Below are 19,671 nucleotides of genomic sequence, written 5' to 3' on the forward strand. Positions count from 1 at the left end.
TTTTATGACTGAACGTATTCACTCAGCTCACTAGTCTATTTAGTATTTCTGACTCACAAACGGAAGTGATTCTATTTTGGCATCCTCCGTCTTTCTCTTGCTGGGTCTCTACTGACTTGCTGTGCTAAATTATGCAAGTTACTTTAAATGTTGATTTAACTCCCGCATGCTCTGTGAAATGAGCCCCCGTCCAGCCTGCCTGTTTGCCAAGGTTGTTTGGAGACAGTGTTTCATATGATAAGCATCATCAGCTCCCACAGAAGGCAGAAGGAATTTGACGTGTGGGGGTTGTCTGGGATCCAGTCCAAAATTAGTGCTCATCTGGAAGAAACATGGATGCCTGGTGCTTGCCTGCTGGCCTTATTTGTTTTCACTATGGAACTTGGCAAAATTTATCACTTTAGTGATTTTTTTTTCCTATATAAGGCTAGCTTTTTATTTTGTGACACTGAAGTAGGAAAAGCCTTCTGATGCCTTCTATTAGTTAACTGTGTATCAAAGAGAGCAATTTGACCTAGTTTGGTGACCTGGGAAAGGATTACCTCTAACATCCAAAATTTGTCCCTTCCCCTCCTCTCCCCCTCCCCTCCCCCCTCCCTTCTTCTTCCCCTCCCTCTCTCCCCTCCTCTCTGGTCCCTTAACCTCTCCCAAGACTGGCTTCTCTAGACCCCTGCTGGGTATGTGAAACCCAACCAGATTTATCATTCATGTGCTCATGCAATATGCTTTTGTGCTATTTGCAAAAGAACATCACAGATCCTCCCTTTCAAACGCTTGCTGGCTGACAGTTGCAATAGTAGGTCAGGAGAATGTGTGCATGCCAAGAGAGGCAAAAAACGGGACGTTCTGAGGGCAAAAACAGGAGCAGAGGGTTCCACTATGTGGGACAGTCTGGAGACTGTCCCTGGGCTGAAAGGAGAGATAGCACTTTTAAAGGTGGGGCAGGAAACGGCTTGTCAACCTTCCCAGCTGGAGTCCTCAGACTTCAGACCACAGCCGCCTGAGGTGTGAGGAGCAGCTGTAAAAACTAAACTTGCACAACTATGAGAGAGGTTTTGCAGGCTACACACGGAATCCGTTCTTGGCCATTTAAGCATCTGGAAGACAATAAAGGCCTTGGCAAAGTGCACGCTTACACTAGTAAATGGAGAAAGACGAAGGGTTGGCAAGAGGAGAGAGTTCACGCCTAGAGACAACGCAAGAGGGTGGTCCACAGGTCTAATCGAGGCAAAGGGAATGGAAAAGAGGTGATTAAGTGTTTCATCGGGGGCCTTGAAGTCTAGGTGTAGGGAAGGCAGTGGGAACACCTCTTGGGTCAGGACTCCTTACTCCGAGGGGCACCAGGAGGAGCCTGAGTTATAAACACCTCCTCCAGTGACGCCAGGTGGTCGGCTGCGCCTTCCGATTAGCTACTCCGGCCGCCAATCCCGCAGGAGGCGGTGCTGTCCCGGCCGTTCGGGGCTCCGAGAGCGGCCGGCGCGGGCTGAGAGCCGGGGAAGGGAGCCGGGTGGCTGGCGAGCCGGGACGTCGGGCGCCGCCGCAGAGGTAGGCAGGTGGGCAGAGCGCGGGATCCAGCGTCCTCCAGGACCGAGCCTCCCGGGTCCCTAACCCCAGGGACTATGGCGTCCCGGGTCGCCGGCGAGGAAAGGGGCGGCGGGGCTGGTGGAGTGGGACCGGGATGCAGCGCAGGACGCCGCGCGCCCTGGCTCGGCCCGGGTCCCAGCATGAGCTGTTTGGGGACGGCTCTACGTACCGTGGGCTCCTGTGACGTTCTGTTAGAAAAGCAGGGCCCGGGCTTGTGGCACCGCCCGGGGTCGTAGGGCAGGGGAGCTGCGGGGCAGCCCCGCGTCCCCGCGCGCCGTGGGTCCCATCGGCGATGCTACATTTCGGCCTGCGCTTCTGATGAGCCGTGCTTTGAGGGGACCCCGGGACCACAGTTCTCCAGCTTTGTATTTTTAACACCTCCGTTTGCCCGACCGCCCGACGCCAGAGCGCCCTAAGGTGACATGCCCCTAAATGAATTTGCCCCTGGAGGACTTGAGGCGTTCTGCCTTGCAAAAACTCTCCTCTGGCCGGGCTACCTGCGGGTCACTGGCTTCTTTGTGGAAGTTCCAGTCTTTGCAAGCCTGGACCTCACGGCTATGTGTGTGTCCAGGAGGAGTGTGGAGGAGTAAGCTGTTCTGGGCAGTGCCTCTGAAGGGCAGGCGTGGCCCAAGGAGGGCGAGGTGGTGGCAAGGTTCTTTAGACAAGGCATGCTTCAGTCTAGTTAAAGACATCTTTTCTGCATTGGGGTCGGGCGGGACATAATCCGCAGCCCAAACTGTTCTAGAGACTATATGGGGTTTAGGAGTTTATCCAAATTTTATCAGTATGAGCCTAGGTAGTATCCTTCCTTCTTCCCTCCCTTGCTCCTTCCCTCTCTCCCTTCCTCCCTTCCTAGGACTTTCGTCTTTTTAAACCTCCCCCACCCCCTTTTAGGATTTGGAAAAGAAACAGGAAGTCAGAGATTCAGAGAAAAGAGCGTTCACTCCACAACTATAAACAGTTTATTTTGTGCCAGTAAATATTTCTGAAGTCACTGGAGGTCTTTGGAAAACCTCAGTTTTTGTCTGCCCCCTGCAGAGAAGGTAGATCCCCTTAGAGTCCAAAACTGAGAAAGGACATTTTTAGAAGTGGATTGTGGACCCCGAAGCCATACAGTTCTGACACTAGGGACAATAAAACTGTTGAGCATTCACATTCGTAACCAGCCAAGGTGGTGCTTTGTAGAAACCTAGTTAGAGAATTGCAGAGTGACCTAGGAAATCTCATGTCTAGACTTTGAGCTATCACAAAACCAAACTGAAGTCTTGAATTTCTTTTTATTATAATTTAATTATTGGGCACCAAAGATGTTTAAGATCACACATATTTGATGATCTTACAGCTTTTCTACTTCATCATAAAAGTGTTTAATTACAACTAGAGACAAATGGATGTAGTTACCTTTGCATTTTCTTGTATTGTTATCTAGGTATCTTTACCTAGCAAAGTTCTAGGTCAGGGGTGTGTGCTGTGCTTTTCATAGTTGAGGTTAAAGTTACTTCTCTATTCGAGTTACTGGTGAGATTCCTGGCAGGGATAACAACTAATCATAAATGGCTAGATCTGTAAATGCAGTCTTAGTGTATACCCAGTCTTTGTATATGTTCTTTTTAATTGGGATACAGTTCACCCTTTTTAATTGGGATACAATTCACCCTATTTAATTGGGATCAATTCATAAAATTGACCTTTTGACAGGATTGGGGCATATTTGTGTAGTTATCACTATCCAGTTCTAGAATAGTTTCTTCATGTCCACTAAGAAACTCTTGGCCAGTGCTTTTCAACCTGTTGGTCAAGATCCCTTTGGGGGAAGAATGACCCTTTCACAGAGGTCACCTAAGGCAATCAGAAAACACAGATATTTACATTACGATTCATAACAGTAGCAAAATTGTAGTTATAAGTAGCAACAGAAATAATTTTATGGTGGGGGGGGTCACCACAACAGGAGGAATTATATATTAAAGGGTTGTAGCTTTAGGCAGGCTGAGAACCACTGCTCTAGGCCTGTTGGTTAGTCACAATCACCTTTCCCTCGTCTCCATGGCAACCATTGACCTGTTTTCTGTCTTTGGATTTGTCTGTTGTGGATATTTCATACACTATGTTATCTGGAGTTGTGGACCATAGGATAGCTCCCCTGTGGGCTGGGCGCACACAGTTTTGTTTTTTGTCACCTTGACACAAAAACACATCACTATTAAACCATAACCTTTCCTCTCCTGCCTAGTCAACCATTAATAAAGACAATGCCCTACAGACCTGCCTCCAGGCAGTCTGGATGGGGACCGCTTGCTCAGTCGAAGTTCCTCTTCCCAGATAACTAGCTTGTGTCAACTTGACAAAACCCAGGAACCCAGACAATTAACACAAAATACACTACTAGCAACCATAACCTTTTCTCTCTCTCCTTGTCCCCAAGACGGCATGTTAATATTAAAATAACAATCATAAAACATTTCCACTCCTAAAAGTCCCACAGTCTTTAAAAAATGTCATCACTTAAAATTCCAGTCTCTTTAAAATATCCAATTGCTCCAAAACAAAAACAAAAACAAAAAAACATCCAAAAAACAAAAAGCAAAAAAGTCCAGTCTTTTAACTGTGGGTTCTGGTAAAATAAAAAAAATGTTATATACTTTCTTACTCTGAGAGGGGAGAACCAGAGCAGTCGCATTCGCAAAACCAAAGTCAAGCAATGTGAAGCTCAGCGCCAGGCGTGTGGCACTCACGGTCTTCTGGGCGACGTCAGCAGCTCTGTCTCTGTGGGTCTGCCTTTCACACCACGTGACAGGTGTCTCAGGCCGAGGCCAGTTCACTCCATAACCGCAGCTGTTCGTTGGTGGTTGGCCCTTTGTACCGCCATCTCCGATATTCTGCTGCATTAACCACATAGTGCCAAGCCTCATCCAATTTGTCCCCATGAACACTTCAGTCCTGGTGCTTCTTCTGCCACTGAGGCTGCACCTTCAACAATGGCCTCTCCTGTCTTCTCACAGTGCCCACCCTCAGCAGCTCACCCTGACCCCTTCCTTCAAAACCAGTACTGTCTGGGTGACTCTATACCTTACCAAGTTTGTCTGCCAGCATGAGATGCAGCCTTGGCCTTCTCTGGACCACAGCTTTTGTGTGCTGATCCTGAGGAAATATTCCCAGAAAAATTTACCTCAGTAATGCTGGTCTCTTAATCACTGGTAAAATCTCAGCTCCAGCTAACCAGCATTGATTGTCCAGGTAAAGCAGAGGGTTCGCACCAGTGGTTCTAGTTCCTTCTATCACGGCAGATTCTTCAATCCCAGCTGCCCAGATTCTTAATCCAACGTATTGAATGACCACAATAAAGTTTGTAAGGTGCTCTGTTATTGGCAACTTATGTTTGTTGTGGTTTTCCTCTTAACCCAGCTAGTTCCCAAATAATTGAGACTGGGCTATTATATTTATATGACAAGCTTTTGGGGCACAACAACCAGGCACAATTAAAATATTACTCTATTTTAACCCTCTCAGCTAATCTGGCTACCTCCTAGTCAAAATCGCAGTGACAGTTGTATTTTAGCCGACCTGGGCTCTCGGTGTTTTCTCATGTTGTCTCTTTGACTCTCTCCCCTTGCCGAATCTCCACTTTCTCTCTCCTTTCCCCCTCCCCATGCTGGGAAGAAGTCCAACCTTATTCTCTCCTCTGCTCAGTCACTGACTGATCATCTTTTTCATTGACCAATCAGACAACAAATGGGAGCAATGCCTATCCAACGTTGAGGAAGAGATTCTTAGAACAAGGATTGCAACCAGATATGGGGGCACAGAAATCAGCGTTTGAATAATACAGAGAGCAATTATGGAGACAAAGTATGGAAAAGAGACTGAAGGAAAGGCCACCCAGAGACTGCCCTCCCTGGGGATTCATCCTATAAACAGTCACCAAACCCCGACACTATTATGGACAACAAGAAGTGCATGCCGAAAGGAGCCTGTTATGGTTGTCTCAGGAAGGACCCTGCCAGAGCCTTACAGATATAGAGGTAGAAGCTAGCAGCCAACCATTGGTCTGAGCGTGGGGTTACCAATGAACGAGCTGGAGGGCGGACTGGAGGAGCTGAAGAGGTTTGCAGCACCATGGGAAGAACAATGATTTCAGCCACCCAGTCGCCCCAGGACTCCAGGGACTAAACTATCAACCAAGGGGTACACATGGTTCCTGCCAAAAGTGTGGCAAAGGAATGCCTTGTCGGGCAGGGCAGCAGTGGGAGGAGAGGTCCTTGGTCCTGTGAAGGCTCAACAGATGCCCCAACAAAGGGAAATCGAGGGGGGTTAGGGGTGGAGGGGCATATACTTGGAGGAAGGGGTGAGAGGAGGGATTGGGGGTTTTCGGGGACGGGGGAAACTAGGAAAGGTTTTAGCATTTGAAATGTAAATGAATATATTCAATAAAAAATTTTTGGAAAAAGAAATACATGGTCAGGTTGATTATAGCAATAGTACATGCTCTGGTCCAATTTCTGTCTTAGTTAAGGTTTCTATTGCTGTGATAAAACACTGTGACCAAAGGCAACTTGGGGAGGAAAGGGCTATTTTCAATTGACAGCTCATAGATCATACACTCTGTCTTTGAGGGAAGTCAGGGCAGGCACCTGGAGAGGACTGAAGCAGAGGCCACTGAGGAATTCTGCTTACTGTTTTTTTCCTGATAGCGTGCTCAGCCTGGCTTCTCATACAGCTCGGGACCACCAGGGGTGGCCTTGCCCCACCCTGATGGCCTGAGTCCACCCACGTCAATCATCCAATCATCAGTCCAGAAAATATCCTGCGGCTTGCCTACTCTCAGAGACTTTGTCTCGTTGGAGGTTTGAATCAGGTCCTCGTGCTTACACCGCAAGCACTTTACCTACTTTCTGACTCTGCCTCTTTTGCCAGCTTTTGGGACCCTTGTCTTTTCTTCTCATACTGGGTTGCCTCATCCAGCCTTAATACGAGCGGAGGTGCCAGTCTTACTACAGCTTCATATGTCGAGTTTGCTTGATATCCATGGGAGGCCTGCCCTCTTCTGAAGAGAAATGGAAGAGGAGTGGATTTGTGGGGGGAGGGGCAGAGGACAGGTGAGGGGAAGGGCTGGGAGGAGAGGAAGGGAGGGGCAAATGCAGTCTCAGATGTATAAAGTAATAATAATAAAAATTAAAGTCAGATTGTCCTTTTTTGTTTTGTTTTTGAGACAGAGCCTTGCTGTGTAACTCTGACTGTCCTGGAACTCACTGTGTAGACCAGGCTGGCCTTGAACTTAGAGATCCTCCTGCTTCTGCCTCCTTAATACTGGGATTAAAGGTGTGTGCCACTAAATCTAGAAGGTTGTTTTTGTTGCTGATTGAATTGTTTGAATAATTTCCATATTCTGGCCGCATATCTTCTTACGTACCTGATTTTCAAATCTTTTTCTACCTGTCTGTAAGCTACTTTTATAAGTTCTTCATAGTGTCCATAGGGGCCCATAATTCCTACATTTTCGATGAGGTTTCATGTATCTATTTTCTGATTTCTTAGTGCTTTGAGTTACATTTAAGCCTTTGATACATTTTATGCATATTTTTGTATCTGGGATGAGGAGGGGGACTACATTCATTTTTTCTGCATTTGGATATCTAGTTGCACCACTTCATATGTTGCAAAAACTATTGTCTTACCTTTCAATGATCTTGGTCCTCTTTCAGAAACAAATTGATTGTAATCAGGAGGTTGTATTTCTGGGTTCAACCTTATTCTGCTACTGTCTCTCTTCACTTAACTATCCTGGGTACTGTAGCTTTGTATGGAGTTTTGAAGTTTGAATATGTGACTCTTTAAGACCTTCAAGCTTGTTTTGGTCCCTTAAATTCCTAGGTGAATTTTAGGATAACTTGCCAATTCCCCCTGCCCCAAATCTGTCGGAATATTCACAATTATTGCATTGCTCAACCGTTTGCAAGTCCTGCCAGCTGCACAGACTGCAGTCCATAAACACGCCATTTCTTCATTTCTTTAGACCTGATATTTTTTCTTAATGACATGTAGTTTTCAAAGTACCAATCTTTCTTTTGTTTAGCTCATCGCTAAGTGTCTTACTCATTGCCATGCTACCATAGACGGAATATTTTATTAATTTGGGATTTTTTTGTTTGATAGAGTACAGAACTCAAATTTTGCATATTGATGATGATGGGAAGGGGGATATCAGGAAAGGTTTTACCATTGACAATGTAAATGAAAATGATATTCAATAAAAAAGGGAAGTAAAAATACTTTATGATAAAATTAAAGATTTACATGGAAAATATTTCAGATAAACATGTTAAAATTGACAATTTTCATGGAAAATTAAAGAGTAAAGTGGTAGACATGTAAAACATTACTAAATTAATTTAATATGGAATAGAAACATTTTATGATAGAATTGAAGATTTATGTGGAAAATATTTCTGATAAAATTGTAGAAAAATGTAGGGAAGCATGTTAGAATTGAATATTATCATGGAAAATTTTATATAGATATAATAATGGTAGGCATAAAAGTATTCCTAAGTTGATTGAAAGTGGAATTATAGACTTTTTCTGATAAATCTTTTTTGAAGATTTACATGGAAACTATTTCTGATAAAATTGAAGAAATATATAAAGAAACATGTTAAAATTAAAGATTATGGAAATTATACAGATAAAATGATAAGCATAAAGATAATTCTAAGTTGATTGAAGGTGGAATTATAAACATTTTCAGATAAAATTGAAGATTTACATGGAAATTATTTCTGGTAAAATTCAAGGAATATATAGACAAACACGTTAAAATTGACTATTTCATGGAAAATTTTGCATATAAAATGGTAGATATAAAAGCTCTAAATTAATTGGAGGTGGAATTAGAAACATTTGTGATAAAATCAAAGATTTACATTGAAAACATTTCTGATAAAATAGAGGAAGTATATAGAAAGACATATTAAAATTGAAGATTATCATGAAAAATAATACAGATAAAATGGTAGATATAAAAATATTACTAAATTAATTAAAAGGGGAATTACAAACATTTTCTGATAAAATTGAAAATTTACATGAGAAATATTTCATTAGTCTATGTCTTTATTGGGGAGTTGAGTCCATTGTTGTTAAGAAATATTGAGGAATAGTGATTGTTGCTTCCTGTTATTTTTGATGTTATTTTTATGTTTGTGTGGGTTATCTTCTTTTGGGTTTGTTGGAAGAAGATTACTTTCTTGCTTTTTCTAGGGTGTAGTTTCTTTCCTTGTGTTGGCATTTTCCATCAATTATCCTTTGTAGGGCTGGATTTGTGGGCAGATACATTGTGTAAATTTGGTTTTATCATGGAATATCTTGGTTTCTCCATCTATGATGATTGAGAGTTTTGCTGGGTATTGTAGCCTTTTGTGTTCTCTTAGGGTCTGTATGAGGTCTGCCCAGGATCTTCTAGCTTTCATCGTCTCTGGTGAGAAGTCGGGTATAATTCTGATAGGTCTATCTTTATAAGTTACTTGCCCCTTTTCCCTTACTGCTTTTAATATTCTTTCTTTGTTTAGTGAATTTGGTGTTTTGATTATTATGTGCCGGGAGGACTTTCTATTCTGGTCCAGTCTGTTTGGAGTTCTGAAGGCTTCTTGTATGTTCATGGGCATCTCTTTCTCTAGGTTAGGGAAGTTTTCTTCTACAATTTTGTTGAAGATATTTACTGGACCTTTAAGATGTAAATCCTTGCTCTCATCTATACCTATAATCCTTAGGTTTGGTCTTCTCATTGTGTCCTGGAGTTCCTAAATATTTTGGGTTACCAGCTTTATGCATTTTGCATTTTCTTTGACTGTTGAGGCAATGTTTTCTATGGTATCTTCAGCACCTGAGATTCTTCTTCTATCTCTTGTATTCTGTTGTTGATGCTTGCATCTATGACTCCTGAATTCTTTCCAAGGTTTTCTATCTCCAGAGAGAAGATCACTTACTTACTTTGTGATTTCTTTATTGTTTCAACTTCCACTTTTAGATCCTGGATGGTTTTGTTCAGTTTCTTCACTTGATTGTCTGTGTTTTCTTGTAATTCTTTAAGGGATTTTTGTATTTCTTCTTTAGGGGCTTCTGCCTGTTGACCCATGATCTCCTGCATTTCTTTAAGGGATTTTTGTGTTTCCTCTTTAAGGGCTTTTACCTGTTGACTGATGTTCTCCTGTAATTTTTTTTTTTTTTCGTTTTTGAGACGGGGTTTTTCTGTATAGCTCTGGCTGGCCTTGAACTCAGAAATCCACCTGTCTCTGCCTCCCAAGTGCTGATATTAAAGGCATGCACCACCACTGTCGGACTCTCCTGTATTTCTTTAAGGGAGTTATTTAAGTCTTTCTTGAAGCCCTCTATCAGCATCATGAGATACGATTTTAAATCCAACTCTTGCTTTTCCGGTGTGTTGGGGTATCCAGGACTTGCTGTGGTGGGAGAACTGGGTTCTGATGTTGCCATGTGGCCTTGGTTTCTGTTGGTAGGGTTCTTGTGCTTGCCTTTCGCCATCTGGTGCTAGTTGGTATTGTTGTCTCTGGCTGGAGTTTATTCCTCCTGTGGGCCTGTAAGTCCTTACTCCTCTGAGCTCAAAAGAGAGAGCACTGCTGGGAGATCTCGCTCTCCTGGCGGGCTATGCACAGAAGGCTGTGGAGTTTCTGGCTCCATGGTGCAAATGGCGACCAGGAAGACTTCTGTCCCAGCTGCTCCACTGATCTTAGGTCCTGTGTGCTCCTAGCTGGTCCCCTCCAGAGAGAAGGTGGAGCTCACCTCTGTGCTCAGAAGTGAAAGTGCTGCTGTGTCCTAGAGAATAATCTAGTTACATAGCACATTACCTTGATTTACTTTCATTTGTTGAATATTATTTATGTATTGTTTATGCTATTTTTAAAACTATAGGCTAAGAATATAAGTTATTGGCAAAGCACTTGTCTACCCTGCAGAGAGTTCAAATCTCAGCAAATCAATATAAAGCAAGTTACTCTAACCTGAAATATATTACATTGCTTGAGGTAGAACAGTGTCTATATTTTCCTGCACAGTTGTTTGAATGATTTAAGAATTAAGAATGTCTCTTTTCTTACTGCTTTTTATTGTTTAGTATTTTATGTGTTTTCTTTCTCCAATCCCCTCTAAAGTGAAAGGTGAAGTCACTATAGAATGTAGAAATGTGTTGATACCAACATGAAGCATTAATAGTAAATGTGAATATCGTAAATGAAAATGTGATTAAGAAAGCTAATTAAAAAAAAATCCCAGTAGGGGTGGGATTTTATAAAAGCAGGAGAATTTTCTCCAGCTCTTCAATGGCGTTTCCTCAGTCTGTGGCCAGGATGTAGCAGTGTCTAAAAAGTTTGCAGTGGTTAGGGGTGATTGTGACAAAAATTGCTGCCTTTCTAGAACAATTCATTTGTATTTGTTTGTTTCTGAATTATGGAACAATAATTTCATTATTAAAGTGAAAGTTATCTTAAGCTCAAATCGTTTATTTTTGTGCTTAAGGAAAACAATTGTCAAGCTAGGCTTTTGTAGCCTGCTGGATTTTTGTTTGTTAGTTTTGTTTTCTTTTGAGATGGTCTTACTATGAAGTATTGACTGACCTGGAACCTGGAACTTACAGTGTAGCCTAGAAGGACCGTGAATATACCATAATCTTCCTACTTCAGCCTGTTTGATACTAGGATTACAAAGGGAGCTTGCAATGCAGTTTTTACCATTTGGCATATGTTTAGGGAACAGGATATATTACAGTCAATACTGGGGAATTCTGAGCATTTGTTATCATGTGTTCTCCTAGACTAGGGGCTTGGTTCCTTTGGGAAATCCATTCCTAATGCAAATTTCATCACTTCATGGCAAAAGTCATTCACAAATACAATTAGGCCCCAAACCATTAATAAGCATTCAAAACTACTTTCACAAATCCCAGAGCCAAGAAGCATCCAGGCTGCTGAAATAAGTAGTCGTGCAAGACAACCTCCCTGGCCTAGATCTTTCTCCCTCCGCACAGTTTGGCTTCCCCCTGGATTAATCTCCTTCACAAGGACAGTTAATAGTATAGAAAACACCGAATCAGCCAGGCAGTGCGGTGGTGGTGCACGCCTTTAATCACATCACTCAGGAGGCAGAGGCAGATGGATGTCTGAATTTGAGGCCAGCTTTGTCTAGAGAGCGAGTTCCAGGACAGCTAAGGCTGCACCAAGAAACCTCTTTCCGAAACAAAACATAACAAAACAAAAACCAAACCAAAATACTGAGTCCAGGTTTACTAAACCAGATGATTCTAATTTTCATATTTATCTGTTTGCTCTTTCTCCCTGAAATAAAAGTGTGCGTGTCAGTCCTCTAATAACTCCCCTGGTTAGCTAAGCAAGAGGCTCTCTGGCCTGAGAGACTGAGCCTGGACCCAGACGAACCCAAAGTGGTACCAGGTTTAGATCTAGTGCAGATAAACTGTAATTCTAGCACAGGTATGGCATTCCCATAGTGTATTTTGTCCTATTACCAACACATTGTGGTAAGTCTGCAAATCTGAGCGTGAATTATGAGTGGCTATTTTAAAGTCTCACCTACTGAGAAGAGTTAATATACAGTAGTCTGTCTGGGCTGTGCTATCACAGCCTCTGTCCTTTAGTGTGGGTAAACCGAGGCAGAAAGTTAAGCACCCCAGCCAGTATGGCTTCTAGCCTTGACTCCTCGTCTGTCATTTAATTCTCCAAACTATAGCACGTGCTGGCAGCTTTATCTCAGAAGCTAAGACGTGTGTGGATGGCATTCAGTACATTGGGTCATTTCTTGAATTATCTTCAAGCTAATGTGTGTATTCTCTCTCCCACGCCCTCAGAAGAACTATGGAGGAGCCCTTTGAACCCGAAGGACTAATAGACTGGAAAGAGCGCTGTGTAGCTCTGGAGGCTCAGCTCATGAAATTCCGAGTTCAAGCAAGCAAGATCCGAGAGCTCCTAGCAGACAAAGTAAGGCTTCCCAGAGCTTTCATTACTGTCGGTTATCAGATCCCTGTTTAAGATGCACTAAGTGACCTCATTACCCATGGGGGGGGGGCAAGAATTTTAAAAATAATGAATATAGCCTAATATTTATGAAATATTCGAAGCTGCAGTTGACATAGTCTTTCATCAAATATGCTACAAAAAATTTATTTGTGAGCACCAAAATTGAATTGGGAATCGCACATGTTTGATGAAGACAGAGTTCATTCATTCCAGAGAGAAATCTATAATTTATTTGATTTACTGAAGGAATTTAATAGCATCTTGACCTTCTTTCTGTTGAACAATGTAATTTTAAGCCTGGTACAGTGCCACAAGCTTTTAATCCCAACACTGAGGCAGGAGGATCACAAGCTTAAGGCCAGCCTGAGCCACACAGCAAAATCCCATCTAAGTAAAACAAAGCAAAGAAAAAAAATTAAATTATAGAAGAAAACTCTCTACTGATAGTAAAATGTGCTTATAATATACGCGAAAGAATTACCTGCTTAGGAATTTCTAATTATATGTTACAAAATTATCATAGAGTTCAGTATAGTCATATTCTTCTATTAATAGTAATGTAGATTTTTTTTTCACTGGAATTTTACACACACACACACACACACACACTCATTTCCTGGGAACTTGGATTCTAGACTTTGCTGTATGATATAATATTGTGTTAATTTCCTTTCTAATGCTATGATGAATACCATTGCCAAGAACAAATTGGGGAGGAAAGGTTTATTTGGCTTATATGTCTGGATTCAAATCCGTCACTGAGGGAAGCCAGGGCAGGAAATCAGGCAGGAACAGAGGCAGGGACCATGGACGACTGCTACTCACTGGCTTGCTTCAGGCACATGTTCAGCTACCTTTCTTATTTCCCAGGGGTATCTGACCAAGGTGGCACCGCCCATAGTTGGCTTGGGCCCACATTAATCAAAATGCCCATAGCCCAATCTGATGGGAGCAATTCCTCCCTTGAGATTCCGTCTTCTCAGAACACAGTTTGGGTCAAGTTGACAAAATGAATCAGCACAGATACCGGCGTGCCACGTGTGACCATGGAACGTTTCAACTAGGCTTGCTCAAACTCAAGCATGCTGCAAATGCAGAATACACCGTGGGCTTCAGAGATTTTATATGAAAATAATAACAGTTCAGCAACAATGATTATATTGACTGTGTTGAAAGTGTTTTGAATATTGAGTTAATTGAACATTATATTTTTTGCTCTGCATTGCATGTTCTAGAGAATTTAAAATCAATATGTAGTTCTCATATTTCTAGATAATATTATCTAGATAGATAATGTTATCTATCTCTCTGGGTAGACAGATATTCTTAGCAAATGATTAGAAGAATTTACAGGAGTTTTGTTTGTCTTTAAGATTTTTTTTTATGTTATGGATGTGGATGTTTTATCTTCATGTACATCTATCTGTGCACCAGAATAGGATATTTCATCCCATGAGACTACAGTTACAGATGGTTGTGAGCCACCATGTGGGTGCTGGGAATTGAACTCAGGACCTTTGAAAGAGCAGCTTAACCAATGAGCCATCTCTCCAGCCCCGCAGGTGTTGTTTTAAACTTGAGTTTACAAACTTTTGGGATGGAGACTGGCACACGTATGACTTCTCCATTGAAGCCTTGAATCTTAGTGACCTGCTAGGCAAATATCCCTTAGAAGTGTCCTGAAAAAGATCCAGTAAAACAACCTTTTGTTGAAATGTTTGCATTTTACATCCTTAGCTTCTTCTAGGTGGAAAGATTAAAGTGGCCCCCTCCGCCAAGCTCAGTGACAGACTCTGAGGAATGCGACCTCAATTTTAATGTTGTCTGCTTGTTAATTTTAGGGTAAAAATAAAGGCTTGAAAAGATTCCAGTTTGGATATCTATAGCTAAGGGAAACTTAACTATAAGTTAATTATTTATGACTTGATTATTGTTCATGGGGTGTTATTTTTTTCTCCTTTCAATATAAGAATCCATTCTCATGTTAAAAGGTGATTTTTGTAGTATTATTCACAAGCCCAACTACCTAGACAGTGATTTTGTTTACCTTATCAGTGATTTCCTGTGGCTAACCCTTGTGGATACTTGCCCATTGTTGCCTTTGCTTCTCGACAGCTGACCCTGTTAATCAATGGACTAAATAAAGTTTTGTTTGTTTTAGGTAACCTTATATTTTAATTTGTGTAGCAATGTTTGTCCCCCCACCCAACCACCGTGTGTGTGTGTGTGTGTGTGTGTGTGTGTGTGTGTGTGTGTGTGCATGTGTGTATGCGTACTTGTCTGAGAACAACCTCAGGTAGTGGTTCTCAACCTGTAAAGTATGACCCCATTGGGGTTGCATATCAGATATCCTGCATAACAGATGTTTATATTATGATTCATAACAGTATCAAAATTGCAGTTTTGATGTAGCTACGAAATACTTTTGGGAATCACAACGTGAGGAACTGCGTTAGAATCGTTTAGAAGGTTGAGAACCAGGATCTCTCAGCACTGTTTTTCTGAGACAGGCTCTCTTCACTGGAGTCTGGGGCTTACTGGCTACTTCGGTGGGATGGCCATGGGGAGGTGTCTTCTGGTCTCCCCTTCCCCAGTGCTGGGATTATAGATCATACCGGCATAGTTAGCTTTTTATGTGGATTTGCGGGATCAAATTCAGGTCTTCTTGACTGCATAGCAAGCACTTTACTGATCGGGCCATCTCCCCAGCCCCTATTTTGTTCTTTTAAAAGCCATTACAGCAAGTTCCTTATGAAGATATTTTTAAATGTATAAAAGTATTGTTTTCTCTGTAAGTACAATTATAAGTTGTTCTTTTGATTATCTATCTGTATACTATTATATTATCCATCTGTATACTATTACTTTTTTACTGAGTGAATATTAAAAAGAGCATTAGTTCAAGTAGCTGTCTTTTTAAAAAAAATGACTAATTTCTAGCTCTGGCTTGAGATCTAGGAGGTGTATTCATTCACATGTGTTTTACACACTGGAAATTATTTACATGAATGCCAGTTCCTCATGGTTCCCAGTAAACACACTCAACACTACAGTGAGAAAAAGATCTTCACAGTGTTTCTTTTTGTTATTATAGTCCATTATGAAACATTATTCTCAAGTTTAAAAATTATTTTTGCTATCCACCCACATTTTAATGAAAATGCCCACTATTTTTTGTCTTATCATGTGTTGAATATCTTACAGGCAAAGTATACTAAATTCATCTAGCAACTTATGCAGTTATGAATTCCATCTCTGGATTAGACCATTGATGCTTAATATGGACTGTATTTATCCTAAGTACTTTATATATTTAATCTTCCCAATAATTTTATGAAATAGGTACTAATATTATCCACAATTGTACAAAAGGATAATTAGATATAAAAAGCTATTTAGTTTGCCTGAGTTTATACCAAAACAAACAAACAAAAAACAAAAACATGATAAAGCTATCATTTAAACCCAGATTTTCTGTCTTTTAAAACCTAAAGTGATTTGTCTGTCAACTCAGGTTGCTTTCTGATCTGTCTGCCAACTCTTTTATTTCCCCAGACAGCAGACATATCTATCTCTCAGTGTTAGATGGATATATGTTTACAGCATTAGCCATGTATGTAACAGTACATATTTTCAACGTAAGCCTCGTGGCACCCTGGGTAAGAGAGAGTCAAATGCTGCATTCCCGAGACCAGTCAGCTCCCCCCACACCTTTAGCTTTGTGTTGGTATGCTCAGAGCTCCTCCCTCATAGTTCTCCACACCTTCTCCCCGCATGGAGGTAGCCCCAAGGCCGAAGATTCCTGAGAGAATACTAATTGGTTTCTTTAGATCTTTGCCAGAAATTGTAGCCAGCTTTTCCCTGGACCGATGCTGGTTCTTAGCTTTGCTTCAGTCTCTGTGGCATACAGGCAGCTGACTCTGAGCGCTGGCCGTGGTCCCCAAGCTTTGGCCATGGCCTACAGGTCATGGGGGACCTATGGGGGTGATTGTCATTGCCTCGAATCTATAGGTGGAAACATTTGGGGCTTGGAATAAATGCTTGGCGTGTTCACTACCACACAGCTAACAACAAATGGTGAGGTGCTGTCAAATCACTCACCTTTCGGATCTGTCACGATACAACTCGGAGAGTATTTGGCGCATGGAAATAGCCCGGTGTTGCTTTCCCCCACTCTCCCCTCTCTCCCCTTCCTTGTCACGTGAAGGAATGACTGAATCTAGGGCCTAGTCAGGAGCTTTGTCACTGAGCTAAGCCCCTAGGCCCTCTTAATCTCTATGAACGGATTATACTTGTGACGTGCAGGGAGACTTAAAGATAAATACACATCAATACCAAACATATTTCTGAAATTTTTTAAAGAAATGGTATGAGATAATGATAGAGTGTTTATAATTAAATATGGATTTCAGATATGTAAGTGAATAGAATATAATATGTGAGGTTCTTTTTTTTAAGAAAGACTTTTTGCACCTATTTTTTAAATCACAATTTTCAAAGTAACTGAGAATATGGAAGGTTGAGAAGAAAAAAGGCCTTATTGACGTCTCGGGCAAGCACGGCTGTAAATGGGAGAGGTCTTTAGAGGAATTTAAGGAATGGTGTTGGAAATATCCTTAGTATGCCAAATATAAACTCTTCAGAGAAGCTGAGACGGAACTAGTTTCCCCGTTTACAAGTTAGTTTTCTGAGGCAAGGAGGGAAGGGACAAGTTTGTCTTCGGGTTAAAGTGAAGTGTTACTTTCTATGGATTAGTTTCTCAGTGAACAGGGAGGAGAGACTAGGAAGCAGTCCCTCCTTAGACATCACCGGGGTCATCCGAGCTGACCCCTGCTCTAACCTGATGCAGCTCAGCATCTGGCATCTCCTGACTACGGCCTTCTTTTCATGAATGTGATTCCCCTGAGGCAGTTTAGGACCTTCTCCTAAGATTGAGGAGTCACTGAACTTCAGAGCACATCCAGGACAGAACTGCCAAATTTAACGGGTTAAATTTAAACCCATTTAAATAAGATAAAATAAGACATCCAGTCCCTTATGTGTTCAGCGCACCTAACAATGCACAATGCTGACTGGAAATTCCATGTATAATAGTAAGACCTTGTAGGCTATTTTAAATGTCACTTTTTGGGGTTGTTGGATGAAGATACTATGAGAAATAACAATGTTTAATGATAGAGTCTTTAATGGATTTTATAGGGAAAACCCAGAACAAGCCCCTGCTGAGAAATTGTGTCCACATCATTAAGTGCAGACTTTCTAAAGTATTCTGCCTGAATTAATCTGTGGGACAATTTTATTTGTTTACAGAGCCAGTAAGAGAGAGGATCACTATTTGTGTGGTGGTGATATGGTCTAAGTTTAATGGCAAAATCCTTGTCTGCTACTTGTTGCTAAGATCACGGTGGCTATGGAGAACAGTTTCTGAGCAATAAACCAAGCACAAAGCTTACAGTTGGATGCCAGTTTGTAAAATGTTCAACTGTATTTTCATTCAAACTTTCTATGGGGAAATTGATCATTTCATACCAGCTTGGTATATGTTGGGTGGACTTGGACTAAGGATTACATTACAATTTACACCATGAAAATAAAATATCGTGTGAATGTGCCCTGTGGGTTTTAGGTAGTCTGCAAAATTATTTCACAGCTCAAATGACTGTTAAAAAAGAAATATGTAACACAAAAGTGTTGCCTGTTGGTTTACTGTGTTTGAACTGGCTTTGTTTATGTATGTATGTATGTATGTATGTATGTATGTATGTATGTGTGTGTTGATGCAATGTGAAATCTTAAATACTTATGGTCCATGATTTAAACTCTGAATATTAGCAATTTCCTTTTGTAAAAGTTTATCCTCAGTTTTAAGTCTTTTTGAAAATTCAGTCATTTTCTTTGTTTATTACATTTATTCAGCAAACACTTCTTAAATTTTATTGGTAATATTCATCATCTTTGCCTCAGCCATTGTGTAAATATACACAGTAGAGAGGGGCAGGGGAGGGGAGGAGAGAGAGAGAGAGAGAGAGAGAGAGAGAGAGAGAGAGTGCTAAAACTCTATTAAATTATAAATGTAGGCTTCAGTTCCAAGACAGCTAGGGCTACACAGAGAAACCCAGTCTCAGAACAAGAAAGTAGTCTCTTTGGGTTGTATCTCTATCCCTCTGTTTGTTCTGTGATAAGTTCCCTGATAGATAACTCAAAATTCTTTTTATTGGGAAGATGACTGTCAGTAAAGTTTCTTGCTATGCAAGTATGAGGACCGGAATTTGGACCCCTAGCACCCACATAAAAGTTGGGGGTGGGAGATCAGAGATAGACACATCCCTAGATCTCACTGACCAACCAGCCTAGCCATTCAGTAAAGGACCATGTCCCAAAAGATAAGATGGAGAACAAAAGAGGAAGACATCTGTTTACATCTGGCCTTCACACCCACACGTGCATGCATGTGCCCACACCTAACTATACCACCAAGTGTATACTTAATTCTCCCTATTAAAACTATTCAAGTGACTGAAGGTTTCTTTGTTATTTTCTGTTGCTGTGATAAAACACCATGACCAAAGGCAACATAGGGAGGAGAGTTTATTTGGCTTGTGGTTCCAGTGGTGTAAGATCATAAGGGTGGGTGGAGTCCTAGCGACAGGCAGCAGGCATGGTGGCAGGGACAGGAACCTCAGGACTCATATCTCAGACCACAGACATGGAGGAGAGATTGCACTGAGTGGGGACAGCTTCCACTTTCCAAGCCTGACCCCGGTGGTTTTTCTTCAGCATGGCCACAGCCCTAAACCTCCTCAAACAATAGCACCAACTGGGAACCAAGTTTTCAAATATCCGAGATTATGAGGGACATTTCTCAAACTGTCACCTTTTACCAAGGAAGAGTTCCTAGGCTCAGAGAGCAATTCAGGATAGAAATAAGTACTAATGATTCAGTTGTGATCTTTCCGGTTTATGTCTGGGATAGTTTTCCTGTGGTTCTGAATTACTCGACACTGTGTGGGTAGTTGGTGTGCAGCTGTGGTTCAATGCAAAGAGCACC

General features: G+C 41.5%; 1 protein-coding gene across 2 annotated transcripts in view; it reads left to right on the forward strand.

Annotated features, from left to right (window-relative positions):
* The first annotated feature begins 1,476 nt into the window (after positions 1–1,476).
* Positions 1,477–19,671, forward strand: part of Plekhh2 (pleckstrin homology, MyTH4 and FERM domain containing H2) — a 99,093-nt gene continuing 80,898 nt past the window's right edge. For both annotated transcript variants that reach the window (XM_052186491.1, XM_052186493.1), the window contains exons 1-2: positions 1,477–1,545; positions 12,455–12,584. In XM_052186491.1, the coding sequence (XP_052042451.1) occupies positions 12,462–12,584 (123 nt within the window). In that variant the 5' untranslated portion in view covers positions 1,477–1,545; positions 12,455–12,461. The remainder of the gene's footprint in view (positions 1,546–12,454; positions 12,585–19,671) is intronic.

The sequence above is a fragment of the Apodemus sylvaticus genome, chromosome 6, assembly GCF_947179515.1.
Source record: "Apodemus sylvaticus chromosome 6, mApoSyl1.1, whole genome shotgun sequence".
NCBI lineage: Eukaryota > Metazoa > Chordata > Mammalia > Rodentia > Muridae > Apodemus > Apodemus sylvaticus.